Source organism: Crocodylus porosus, unplaced genomic scaffold (assembly GCF_001723895.1).
Source record: "Crocodylus porosus isolate Cpor-Errol unplaced genomic scaffold, CroPor_comp1, whole genome shotgun sequence".
NCBI lineage: Eukaryota > Metazoa > Chordata > Crocodylia > Crocodylidae > Crocodylus > Crocodylus porosus.
In genome coordinates this window covers 39,489,433-39,503,490 of record NW_017728943.1, presented here as the reverse complement: position 1 = coordinate 39,503,490, position 14,058 = coordinate 39,489,433, and the positions used below count along the sequence as shown (strand labels likewise).

General features: G+C 39.9%; 1 protein-coding gene across 10 annotated transcripts in view; it reads left to right on the top strand.

Annotated features, from left to right (window-relative positions):
• Positions 1-14,058, top strand: part of EHBP1 (EH domain binding protein 1) — a 334,374-nt gene that overhangs the window by 85,217 nt on the left and 235,099 nt on the right. For all 10 annotated transcript variants that reach the window (XM_019549195.1, XM_019549196.1, XM_019549194.1 and 7 more), the window contains exon 5: positions 2,013-2,066. In XM_019549195.1, the coding sequence (XP_019404740.1) occupies positions 2,013-2,066 (54 nt within the window). The remainder of the gene's footprint in view (positions 1-2,012; positions 2,067-14,058) is intronic.

Genomic DNA, 14,058 nt, shown 5'->3' with positions numbered 1-14,058 from the left:
ACTCCTGTTTTTAATAAAGCACAAAACCCAACCAAACAAAACAATAGGGTAGACAAAATATTAAAGAGATCAGTCACTTATTTTATTAGGGAATAGCATATTAAAACATAAAATGACTGATGATCTCATTAGATCTCATTACACAGCTTCTATACTTTATCAAAGCAAGCAATTTAAAAAATGGTAATTGTCCCAAGATAAATCATGATAATGATAATTATTAATATCTGGATGGAAGAACTGTTTTGTGTGGAGTGATAGGAGATACATTAAGTCAAAAAGTAATAGTGTCATGTATTTTATCATAGTTCTACAGTGTTGATTAACATGATGTATATAGAGATCAGATCATGTAAGTCTATTAATATATTCAATTTCGATATGCAGCTTTCAACATCCAGAGACATACTTTATGTATATGCCTAGATAACTGTGCCCCTTCCCTCCCCCCTCCCCTTCCACTACAATAGACTTACCAGCTGGATGCAGCTGTATTGGAAATTGGATCGGTATCAGCCAATGTGCCTCCTTAAAAACTGGCTATCGGTATTGGCCCCCAAAATCTCTATTGGTGCACCCCTACTTTAATAAGTTAATACTGTGGCAGGAATTCAAGTAAGAGCAATAAAAAGAGCAGGTAAGGGACTAATTTATATATGTTGTCAGTTGTTCACTATAAGAACGTGACATTTATCTACACATACTTGAAAAAAATATACACCATAGATGCAAAGGAATAATTGACTGAATTCAAGGCCTGTAGTAAGGGGGATAGTATGATGAATTGAGGAATGGTAAATTTAATCTAAAATTAGCCTGGATGTCAGGTAAGATTTTGAAGCTAAGTGCTGTTAGTAAGAGAAATGGTATCCTATGGGAAGTGGTAGAATTTCCTTTCCTTTAGATATTTAAAACTGAATAGGATAAAGCACTTAAAATAAATGTTTTCCTGAAAGAATCCTGCATCTATGTTGGCAGTAGAGTTATCTGCGTGATTTAGTGTTCCCTAGACTTAATTTTAATAGACTAGATAGCTTAGTTAAGAGGAATATAACTCATTCCCTCATATGGATACCAAGCATACATCATTCATCTTGCATCATGTGTCCTTACTGTGGATAAAAGTGGTTTTGTTCCCTGAGCAAAACTTGGTTGAAAATGAAGGCCGTCCTGAAGGAAACTGGTTATTTGTGTAGCATGTGTTGACATGAGATTGTCCTTGAGAAGCTGCTTTGGGTTCCCTTTTCACCATCAGCACCTAGAACAGTAGCATAACTAAGGGTGGGTGAAAGGGGCATCAGTCCCAAGCACCAACTTAGGAGGGGCACCAAAATTGTCCCCCACCCTGCAGAAGCTGCGCTGTGGCAGCAAGAACAGCTCTGTGCCATTGTTCTTGAAGCAGCAGCTGATGCATTGCAGCTGCAGCCAGGGACTGTTTCAGGTAAGACTCCTGTCCCATATCCCTTGCCCCTCCCTTTGCCATCCCCCGCCTCCCTCCTTCCCCTGCACCCTGCTCTGCCCCACTGTCCTGCAGGGTTTGCCTAGGGCACAAGCCCTACTTGTTACACAACTGAGGTGGAGGTTATTTGCTGAACAAGCACTACGTGGTTTTTTCAGTCCAACACATGAATACTGACTTTTTCTCCCATTCTTTGCAGTTCATAGAAACGAGGGAGGTGTCTGGAAGGAGGGGACTTTAGGAATTAAAGTGAGAAATTGATGATCCGTAAAGAAAAGTTGTAGGAGCGTAGGATCTCTTTGGATGAACCTCATGCTTGTACCTGTCCACAGCCAGCAAGGATTCAGTTTAAATGTTGTGGAGGTATTGCATACATTTGTATGTTCCCTAGTAGACTACAGCCTGTTGAAATTTACACTCTGGTTAAACTTTGTGTGTGCGTATCATCTTTGGCATGTCAAGAACCCTATGTAAATATATGACAGTGACAGCTAAAATTCAGTACTTTATACCTGGATTTTTAGATTAAATTAAAATGTAATTTCTTTTCCAGGATCCCCATGCGGAGGAATTTGAAGACAAAGAATGGACATTTGTCATAGAGAATGTAAGATGCAACAGAATGTCATGCTTTTTTCTTTTGTGTGTGTGACACTTAAGGACTCCGAAGGGTCAAAGATCTCTTTTACTAGGATGTGTCTGACTGTTAAAAAGTTTGGGTAAATTGAGTTGTTGAACCCTTATTGAAACAGTGCAAAGTGAACTTTTCTTTCATTAAAGTAACTGTTATGGATATGTGTATTCGAATCTAAGTGGGATACTGACATACTTAAATTGCTTCCTTATATTGTAAAATCAAGATCCTTCATGCTTTAGTTTTTACGAACAATGTAGGGAACAAATTAATTAAGAGCTGACATACTCGGCCTATAGTTCTTAAACTGCATTTTGCTTGTGTTGGTTTTGCAGGCTGTATCTTTTTCTAAGGTATATATGTTAAGATACTGTAAATCATGATGATAATACTGCCTTTCTCACACAACAGTTTACATCAGCAGATCTCAAAGTCTGCTTGTGATAGGACATGAGTATCATCAGTGTCATTTTACAGATAAAAAAAACCCTAAGATAGAATGAGGTGTAGCGGCTGGCCTGCTGTCACGAAACAGACCAGTAGCAGTCATGCAGTGAACCCAAGTCTCCTGATTCCTTATCCAGTTCCCTGACCACCAGACCATTCTGTGCCCTCTGTTGTCAAGTTAAAGAAGAAAAAGGCAATTACTTCTTCAGGGTGACCTCTATGTGTTTCCATAAAAATGATGCTTTTGCAGCTTTCTAGGAAACCATGCCTTTGAATCCCACCCACTACCTTGTGGTAGTAAACTGTCAAGTTTGTACAAGTGAAATGTAGTCTTTGGTTCCTTCCCCCCCTCCTCCCCCAATCAGCTGCAGGTATAGCAGCCTCAGCTCTGCCAGGGTGTGCTGCCTTCTGCCAAAAAAGAGAGAAGCATTTTTACTTGAAGTTATCCATTCATTTTTAAACGAATTTAAAAGAATTATGAAACCAAAAGGAACATTTGTATATGCAGTCCACAAAGTACTTCAGTTTTAGTCTACTTCTAAACACTGCTAAGCAGTCCAAGAACCCCTGAAGTTTCTTATTTTAATATTGCTTGTATTGATTTTACTTTTCATCTAGAGCAGGGCTGTTCAACTTCCAAGCAGCTGGGGGCTGCACCAGTGGGGGTGGGAGGCCTCCAGGACTGCACACTGCATGCCCCACTGCACCCTGTACCTTCTCCGTCCCCATATTGGAGCAGTGGCTACACCGTGTCTGGGCATTCACTCCAGGGCCCTGCTGCACTGTGTGATGGATGCCCTGTCTCACCCTCAGCTGCCCAGCTGTAGGCTCCCCTCCTGTATTGCACCTCTAAGGTGCCTCCCCAGCACTATAGGCTGTGCCACGCTGCACTGGACCAGTAGGGGAACCAGCAGCCTGGTGGGAATCCAAGGGCTGCAGTTTAACTCCTCGCAGGCTGCCAGTTGGACAGACCTGAGTGTCACAGTCCACTTTAAAATGATGTTGAAAAACTTACAAGTTAAATTTGCCTTAAGTCACTTAAATCTATGCTTTTAAGCAATAAGGCTTTTCTTTTTTGCTTGAGTGAGTTCTTTTCTCTCATTGTGTCAAAAAGAATAATCCAGGTGTTCACAGTTAAGTGAACTTTTTGCTCATGTGCAACTGATCAGTTAAAATATTGCCAAAAATTTTATAAAGCAATGTATTAAATGTGATTGTGGTCTGAATAGTAATTGTAATAATCATTTTCTCACATAGTAATCATTTGCTGCTCCATCATGTCTGGTGGCGTCAGTGACAAAAACTAGTTTTTGCTGCTTATTTTGTTTCTTGTGGTAGTGCAGCGCAAACAGAGTTAAGAAAGATTCAACTCCTGGTGTAGTAATATGCTCCTTTTGGTATATCTGTATTTATTAAGTCCTAATAATTTATACCTATGCAAATGCAGTGAAAGCAATGGAATTTGAAGAGATGTTGCTTAGCATGTAATTCAAAGGCATGAGATTTTTAGGGGTATAGGGAAGGGAATACTCAGTATTGCCAGCCTGAAACTTTCAAAAATTTAAAAATCAGCACCCTCAAAACAATTAGCTTTTAAAAAAAATACATATTGCAGATTGTTAAAATTTGTCTTTTGTTCTTTAGTCCTATTGAAAATAGTGTTAGCTGCCAACCATCATTGCTAGGCTAATTACAATGTGCAGAGTTTGTGTACATTGGCAGCCATTTTGCTTGACTTCAGCCCCCATTGATACTAATGGTTGCTGGTGGATATTTTGCTTAAGGGAAAATTCACAAGAAGGAAGGAGTAGGAATATCACATGAAAGATGATGAAGTCCTTCATACTTTATGAGACTTATGATAAAATAGCAAGAGCCAATTCTGTCTAGTGTAGCCAGCAGAACTTTACCATGAGTGATGATGTGTTATGAAGTGGAAAAAAACTAAACTGTTTTCTCAGAATCCAAGCTGAATCAGTACAATAGGGCAATCAGAAAAAAAGATACTTTGTTTGTAAACTGAGCCTGTTTGATTGGGAAATTGTTGGAAGGCAAGCATGCTGTCCTACAATGCAGTTTATATAGTCCCTTATTGGAACAGGAATATTTACATTGTAATTGCTTGACTGCGGCTCAACTGTCCAAGTAAATCTAGTAAAAACATAGGTAAGTTCTATGTTGTGAATACTCTGAGGTGCATCAAGCTAGAAATCCTCTGTGGTGTTGCTTAAAGAATTAATGTTCCAGTTACTATAGTATCCTTAAAGAGTTAATGTTCCAGTTAATATTAGGATTACAAAGGGATCAGCAGCAAAATAGTTAATTTATACTGTGGTTTTGTAAATGTCAGGTTGCTATTTTAGTTTATAAGAATTAGTAAATAGAACATAATTTAGTTATTGTTTATTTGGAATTTCCTTTTCCTCACATACTTAGTTTGTTTTAAGTAAGGAAGTCTCCATCGTCAGTTGTTGTGAGTGCATCAGAGCTGAGCACAGTATTCCAGCTGAAACAATGGCAGTACATCCCATCTTTGGGTATATATGGGTTTCCAGTGGTCTTGGTAGAAGTTCTTTTCCAGAAACCTGTAGCACACATTTTAGGTTCTATTGAGTAACGTCTACTTCTTCTCCCTTTTACATATAGAAGGAACTATAGGCAATTTATTCTAACACAGTATTTGGGGACAGTTTGAAAACTGTACAATTGAGTGCATGCATGGCGGTCCTATAATCTTTTGATTTGGTAGTTCCAAGTTAATTTTATATTCCACCTTTACCCTGGCAGAGAGATTGGAAGGGGGAAGCAATTCAGATTTCAATATCCTTATCTCCTCAATAGCTTGCTTCCTGTTCATCACTGGGGTGGCCTTGAAATTATGTATAGATGGACGATACTGTTTTTTCCTAAACCCTGTTTATAGGCAGTAATCCCTCTAACTCAGTTTCTGAAAGAAGTGCCAAATTTAGGGCATTGTTTTTGACTAAAGTATATTTACCAATATATATTAAAGTGGGCAAAACAGAAGAGGAGATCCTATGCTGTTTAGTCATCACACACCTCCTTCTTTCTGGAGATAGTTTTTTTCTTTGTAGATTTTTTTAGATACAAAGATATAAGAAATTAATTTCTTACATCCATGTGCTCTGAACACAGTGGCCTTTCCTGGCTTTGCACTCTGCTTTTTATTCTACTCCAAATGCAGCAATTTTATTATTTACTAAGCAGAAAAATCCTTTAACTTGATTTTTAAAAAGTAAATTCCAGATCTAATGCAACTCTCCACAAAGTGCTTTCTAGTCTGAACAGTGTTGAACTAATGGATGGGGCAAGTAGAAGTGAAATAATGTCCAAAGAATAAAACTGATTTTGGTGAAAGGAGGGTGTTAGAGTTTGGAAATGATACACTGTAATATTTTCTTAGCAAACTACAACAGACAAATTATCCTGAAGAGAGAAGAGAGCTCATCCTGCATTTAACAGCAGTTCAATCTCCATGAAAAGTAGAGCTGGGATTTTAGGTACTTGGAATTACTAGGTATTTAAAGATAAACTTTAGTGATGTCATAGAAAATGGAATCGAAATAATAAGAAAATTAAGAATATGAAGGAAGTAATTAGCACTAATTTTGAAAATATTGCAGAATGTAAATCCTTGCATAGTTTTTTCTTTTAATGTATTTCTGGAAGATGGTGTTAAGTTAAAAAGCTTATGTAATCTTTTTAAGAGTTTGCAAAATTCCCATTCAAATTATGAGAGTAGTGTTCTGTATGAAGAGTAAGTGTGCCTTAAATAGTGATGCAGTACCTTCTCACTGTGAAAGTGTACATCTTCTTAATTTTTCTTTCTTTCTTTCTTTTGACTTTTACTTTGACTTTTAAGAGATGTTTATTCCGGGGAGGGTGACAAATGCGGGGCAGTAGAAATCATGTTCAGGTTGGTCCGAGGATCTGGGCCTCGAGGACAAGGCCTGGGCTCATGGCCTGCAAGGCCTGCCCGCACACTCTAGACAAAAAAACAAAACAGAAGGGATGAAAGAAGTATATACATATATACAGTTCTACAGTGGGGATGCCCAAGTGGGCCTCAGTACATCAAGGGTCAGCCCGCATGGACAAAGCCCAAGGTCTCGGCTTGCTGGACCCACCCCCGTACCCTGATCAGGTGGTGGCATCACAGCGCAAGGAGCAGGCATCTCCCCTCAACTTGGCACGGTGCCCCCTCAACGACCCAGCGTTCCTCAGAGGTGGGCACCGTCCACTGGAAGACTGCATTCTCAAACTCAAGTAAGAGGCGGGCCCACACCAGCAGGCAGAACTGCTGCAGGGCTTCATCCATCCCGGTCCCAGCGAACCAGTTTCAGCTGCTCTTCAGGGTGGCCATCTTGGCCTGGCCCACCAGGAAGTTGGCCAGGTTGACTGTACCCTGCTCAGCCGTCCGCTCAGCCATCCAGTACGGGAAAGAGCAAATGTATGTGTCCTCTAAAAAGTCCCAGCCCAGTGCCCAAAGCAGCGCCCCGAGGGCAGCAAAGAGTGGCCGCAGCTGGGGGCAGTCTGGGAAGGCATGAAAAACGTTCTCTTCCACTGCCCACTGGCAGAAAGGGCAGGCCACCAAAGTCTTTCTTTCTTTGTTGTCATACCAGAGTTGGTGGTAATGAGATGTCTGATAGAGAGTCCCTTCAATTAAGTAAACACGGCATGGACAGCAGTAATGTTGCATGGCTTCCACAATGCTGTTCTTCAATTCTATCCTGATCTCCAGGAACTACTTCTGGAGTGGGGGATTAATTCAGTTTCTGTGCCACTTAAAACCCTTGTCCTCTATTAAAACTTCTTTACTTAGTGTCAGTCCTGCATATTTTTCCTTATATGCTAACTTGTCCCTTACTGCTGGTCTGACTTGTGTTCATTTCACACAAGTTGTTACATAGTCATCAGCTTAATAATGTTAAGCCTTTCCAGAATCATACTGGATTTGAGCTCTAGAAATTAAAATAAGGCTCTCACCAATCTCTTGGATGATTTGGTTTTCCTGTCTGTATTATTAATGAGTTTTCTGTAAAAAAACAAACAAACCAAAGCAAACAAAAAAACAAAACAAAACCCCAAACTGATTGCAAGATGCAAAGTAACTCTAAATCTAGGAGACATTTTTTAGATGAAGTCACTGTTCAAAGTTATAGGTGATGCCAGACAAATGATCTGTCAGTATGTTAGAGAAGTTTGACAAATCCTTTTTCCAGAGTAATAGCACCACACAGTGGTGAACAAAGAAATGTACATTTGGTTGAGGTTTTTTTTTAGGAAATGTATGGTTCTGTTGCTGTGAATCCAGGCTTGCTTACACTTCAGAATAATCTATTATGCAGAACACCCAATTGTTGGATTTTTTCTTTTTAATTTCTGAGTTCCCCGAAAGGAAGAATTTGTTTCCTTCAGCCTTTGCAGTATAACCAATGGAAATAATTATAGCTTTACAATTAGTTTTAAAGGAAAATGAGTCTCAGTTGAATCCAGAAAAAAGGTCACATGTGTGATAATACTGGGACATCTGATAGCCTTTGAAAGTTGAGCCTTTTTGTAGAAGTTGCTTATTTAAACTAAGATTTTTCAGGGCCTTCCTTGCTTGATAGCAACACTGTGAAAGAGTGACTACGCAGCCCAAAATGTTTTGGAGTTGCAGAGTCAGTTTCATTACCTACATCCTAGGGGTCTTGAGCTCTAATTCTTGGGCCAGAATGTTATTCAAGCCTGGTAAAGTACAGTATCAAAGAATCATTTCTGTAGTACCTCAATATGGCAGATCAAGGGTCTGCTACTACAGTTCCTCGATGCTTAATATGTTATATCTAGGGACCTACTTAAATTGCAGTGAGACAGGGTTTTTTGTGGCCTACTCACAGCACACAGCCAATTTGTGGGCATTTCATGGCAGTCCCGCCCCTCAGCACTGATTGGAGGAGAGGCCCTGCCCCTTGGCCCTGATTAGAGGAGAACCCTCTCGGGGGCGGACGCACAAGGAGGTAGCTGCCCTCTTGATTGCTGGCTACCCTTTGTGCCACCCCACCCCTTGGTGCTGACTGGTGAAGAGGCCCCACTGGGGGGAAAAGGGATGAAGGGGTAGCTGCCATCTTGTCTGCTGCCCTTTGTGCTGCCCAACCAGCCAGTGCTTTTCCCCCGCTGCAGCAAGGACCATGGGCTGCCACTGTGGAGCCAGCATTTTTTAAAAATTTTTGTTGTTGTTGATTTCACAGAATAATTAGGTTATTAACTATATCTCACATACCTGGCTTACATTTGTAGCATCTCTTCTTGGTTGATCATAACCAAACTCAAAACAGTATTATTCTTGATTCACAATAAGTTGTAGCTAGCACTGAGGCAGGGGAAATGGATATATGCAAGATGGTCCACAGATTCTAACTATTCATTTGTAAAGAAACGCATTATAAGCTTTTTAAAAAATCACATGCTTACAGATATTATTAACTTACCTAGTCCATCTGCCTGGTCAATGTAGAATTTTTCCAAACTACACATTTTAATACCTTGTTCAGTCTAGTCTTAAAATATTCCGGTGAAGGGGAGTTTTTCCATTTCTCATCAGTAACCCTTTCACAGACTAATCTGTAGCAGCCAGGTTGCTAATATTGCAAGTTGTATGTTCATTTTCCAATTCTATTACCACTCCTTTCTGTCCTTCACATGTTTCTGTTGTCCCTGATTCCACTTTGTTTTAGCTGAACTATGTGTATCTAGTTATCTTAATTTTCCCCCAGTTTGACAACTTCTTCCGCTTCTACATTTTGTTGCTTTTCCCCAGCCACATTGGAAAATCTTTAATTGTTCTCCTTCAGGTTGGAGAGCAGGAATTCCGTGGCCACGTAGTGTGCTGTTGTCTTAACTTTTTTGGAAGATAATGGATTGTCAGGCCATTAAATCAGTGCACCACATCTACTCAGTTTGGAGAGGAATAGCTGGACAGTTTTCATTTCCACACTAAAATAAGATACATTTTCTCCAGCATGATCACATCCTTGTCTTCTCTACTTTTCTGTAGTGAGTTTGAACAAATGATGTCTTTCACTTTGTTGATCCCCTTCCACTTTGTGGGTTCCAATGGGAAGCTCCCTGAGGCAGTTTAGCTTACCTAAGATACAGCATCTCGCAAATCACTGTCTGGGGCGAGGATCATTAAGGGAATTTCCAGTTTGCAGTAAGCCATATAAGCAAGAGAGAGCTCCTCCCAAGCCATAAATAATATCTCCAGGTTTAACTTGTATGCAGAATTTCAGTGGTCCTCTCCATCTGAGAGTAGTGTGCATAATGTTCCAAGAATGTTTTGATCTAAAGGGAACTTTCAGCAGTTAAAAAATATAAGTAATGTTCTAGCCATTGCGTATGCACAATTGAGTTTCTCTATATTGGCCTTTGTTTAAAGCTCCCTAGGAGAGTACAGCTGTTGAAATTTGGTCAGAGACAGCCCAGTTAAATAGGAAAAGTAGAAAAGGTTTTTAAGCACAGGCTCCATGGCTTGCTATCTGAATTTTCTGGTTCATAGAGAGGGAAAAGTGGGGAGGCAGCCATGCATATGGTAAAAGAAACCCCTAAAGACAGATTAGTCCTAATATTTTGAAACTTATCACTGGCTCCACCTGCAAGTAAAGAGGTGGAGAGCCACCTAACTGAAACAAATATAATCAGGCCATGTAAAAGCTAATTTTGCCTTCTGTGATGCTGGAAGGATTTCTCATCATGTAAACATGAGGAAGGCAGGCAGAACCTCTTAAGAGGGGAGATCTTTGCACAAGTCCTGTGGCAGTTTTGTGACAGATATATGTTTACTAGGATCTCTGGTGAAACCGTCAAGCTTATTTTGCTTCTGCCAGAACAGATCTCCAAAAGTGAAAGGCCGTGTGTATGAAAACTCCACTATTCTAAGCATGGAAATCCTTCTGGTGGTTCCAGATCTTGATGGAGCTTTTCCAGCAGGTAAAAACATAATCCCAAATCCACACCTCATGGATGTTTTCCAAACTTAACATAAGACTCTTTTATTTCTCCTTCATTTAACTGTTCATTTCCAGCTAAGTTCCTATGCTGTGCCTAACACCATAGTATCTGAGCACCTTCCAGCAGTACATTAGTTAGAGTCACGGGAGCCTGAATCAAGATAGTTGTGACTATACTGCGTCCCCAGTCCTAACCTTTTTCTTTCTGTAGCTGCCTTACTAAAGCATCATCGCTGCTATATGCAGGCAGAACTGTATCTCAAGGTTCTTACTGTACCTTTGTTTCTTTCTTCATGGGTTTTTTTTGGAGGGGGGTTGTTTTTTAATGCAGGGTTGATTCTAGAGAGCATGTAAAAATCATCATTAACATGTAGCTAAAATATTCAGCTCCTCATCAAGGACCTGTTTTGGGAAGTCTCTCTTTATGGCTGTGCCCACACAGAATTCCTCTGACTTTAGCAGAGTGCTACCAGAGCATAGCACAGTACCTACAAACAGTCTGTTTGCATGTAATTCTTAGGGTGGTCTAATAGTATGTTATCATTCCTTATCTGATTTGCACCTATAATTTCTGATCTGTGTTTAATGTTGCTTTAGAAGACGTGGGCTTGCTGTGTTATAACGGCCACTGGGTTCTACTAATGTCTCTGTTGAATGCTAGGAGACAACCTCACCATGAAGAAAATACTTCTTGAAAATGTAATAAAAAATATCAGAGATACCCAACTTTCAATAAGAAAGTGGTTTATAAGAGGGCTGTAGAAGTACACTTTGAGATACAGGCAGTCCTCGACTTACAATGTTTTGCACTTAAAATGTTTATAAATTGACACCCTCTTTCAACTTTATGACATCAGTTTCAACTTTACAACGTTTGATCTGATGCAGCACCACCCCAGTGAACAAGTTCGCTGCATTGCTCATCTCCCTGGAGAACATCTGTCCAAACTTCCTTGGACACTTTCTTTAAGAAAGCAGACAAGGCTCCAGAAGAGACTCCTGCCAAGAACCCTTCAAAAAGTCCAACCTAGAGCCCTTCAAAAAGTCTAGCAGTCAGCCCAAAGAAGTCCTTCCAAATCAATATGATTGCTATTTACAATATAAGTACATTAATGTAGCTATATTACTAGTCTATAATTGATCAAGTACAACATTCTGGGGTATTTTTGGTAAAAATAGGGTATCGGGCCTTGGTTCAGGAACCAATTCCTCATTTATAACATTGTTTCCTATGAGAAAATTTGTTCTGAGTTACAACATTTCAACTTAAGATGCAGTTTTCAGAAACCAATTTTGTCATAAGTCTGAGGACTGCCTGCATAAACGTGTTGCTGCATGTGTTCCTGTACCTTAAAAACAAAGTTATTTTGAAAGATTTCTCCAGAACACTGTCCTGCTTTTCTCAGCTGAAGAAGATTTCTTTCTCTAAAAGCTTGCCCTACCCCATGGCATATAAATATAAAGGTTGACTAGTTTAAAGCTGAAAAGTAAGGTAACGCTCTCTTCCTGTGTTGTCTGTTGCTCTTGTGTAAATTCTATGAACCCTAACTAGAGTTACTGGTTCATTCCAAGAGAGACTTATACCCTTTCAGATATTGTTCCAGAGCACGGCTGTTGAATTTTGGCAAGCCATATGCTGTTGGATTGCCCCCCTCAGGATCTGTCTTTGCTGTGCAGGCAGCACTAGCTGCTGCAGCCTCTCTCTCCCCACTACCCTGGACAGGGCCAGCAGCATGCAGCTCCTCCACCCCCCATTCCCAAAGCCATGTTGGTGGCATACAGCACCTTGCCGCTGTAGGCTCTTCCCCACTGTGGGGCAGTGAGAAAGGTGGTTGCAGGAGCCTGTGAGCTGCATACAGCCAGCCTGCAGGCCACCTGTAAGGCCGCTGGTTGGACAGCCCTGTCCTACAGAAACTTCTCATAGAGAGCAGATTGGTAGTGTCTTTTCATAATGACGTTTCATTAGTGACATTTTTAATACTGTCAGAAAAATGTGCTCTTATTACAACAGAATGTGAAACATACAGTAGTTCTGAACTAGTTAAGGAGGGGGACAAACTTTGTGAAAGGAACATTAGTACTATTGAAGGAGGTTTCAGGGGTTAGGGTTAAACTTTGCTGGCATGAAGAACATGTTATATAACTTCAGTTTGAAATTTAAAAACTGCATTTTTATGATTACTTGTTGTTTTTGAATGTCTTAGTGTGTTAAGGTATTGACAAGAGTATAAAAAGCCTGTATTCCTGTCGTCTGTCCATGTCTTCCCCCTGCCCGAAAAAAAAGGGGTTATGTGTTACTGTTAGTCATGGTAAAACATAAAGATAATTAATGTAGGGGGAAAAGGTAGGGTGAATGGGGCATGGAGGTAAATTTGATTCTGCTTTAAGAGGTAGTTGCAAAGGAGCCCATAGCAAGAATACATAATCTTTCTCTCTATGCAGGGTGTTTTCAAAGTAAGATCTAGTGTGAAATACTGGCTTTTCTGAAGTCAATATGTGTTTAGTTAGTTATTTCACAAGAGCCAGAGTTTTGCTTTGGTGCATAATATCTTTCTGATACCTTGCTGTCACTAAGTTGGCTTCACAGGACTGGAGTTATTACTCATGATTTACGGCAAAATAAAACCTGGGGCTGCATATCATCTGATTGCCTGGCTATCTCTGGTAATAGGAGACAAATGCCAATATACCACAATAACTTCCAACTTGTAGCACTTGTCAGCTTGGCTTGGAGAAGCTGGGAAAAAAGAATGGCATATCACGTAAGGTGATCACCTACTCACCAATCCGTCACTATCCTAGTGCTTACTATGGAATCTTGACTATCTCATCCTGTGCATCTTTGTAGCATGTGCAAGCTTAAGTTTAAATTGGCTATTTAATTTATTAAAAAAAATATCTAGAAGCGGTTATCATTCATTTTGTATTTTCTGCATGAAATATTTTTTGGCTTAAAATAAGAAACAACCAAGTTAGCCTTTTTCAGAATTAAATGTCTGCATTTAATACATTTAGAATAGGAAGCTCATAGTTCAGACATGCTTTCCTGGTCCTTTAATTCCCCTGTCATTTTTTGCTGTATGTGATTATGTGAACTGTGACTGGCTGTCTGTGTAAATTAGGCTGGGTATTCTGGTCTAGATATAGCTAGGAATTAAATGCTGCTTTGTCAGCCATCTCACTCTTGTTCTGCTTTAAATTTAATAGAAAATCAGAAAAGTTTTTCTTTTAGTTTTTGCTTACATTAAATATTTAACACTTTGTTCTGATTCAGAAATCTTTGAGATTGGGTTTCTGGAGCAAAAATTGTAGCAATCCTTGGCACGATGGACTGGTTTGTTTATGTAGGAAATCTTCCTCTGAGTTCTGCTGCTGTTTGGCCTGATCCTGTTTCTTACATAATCTTTCAACATTTCTTTTACACACTGGGGTGACACTGTAGCTCTAATGGAATAAGTGGCAAAATTACTGTTGACTTCAGCATGACTAGAATTTCAGCCAGTATG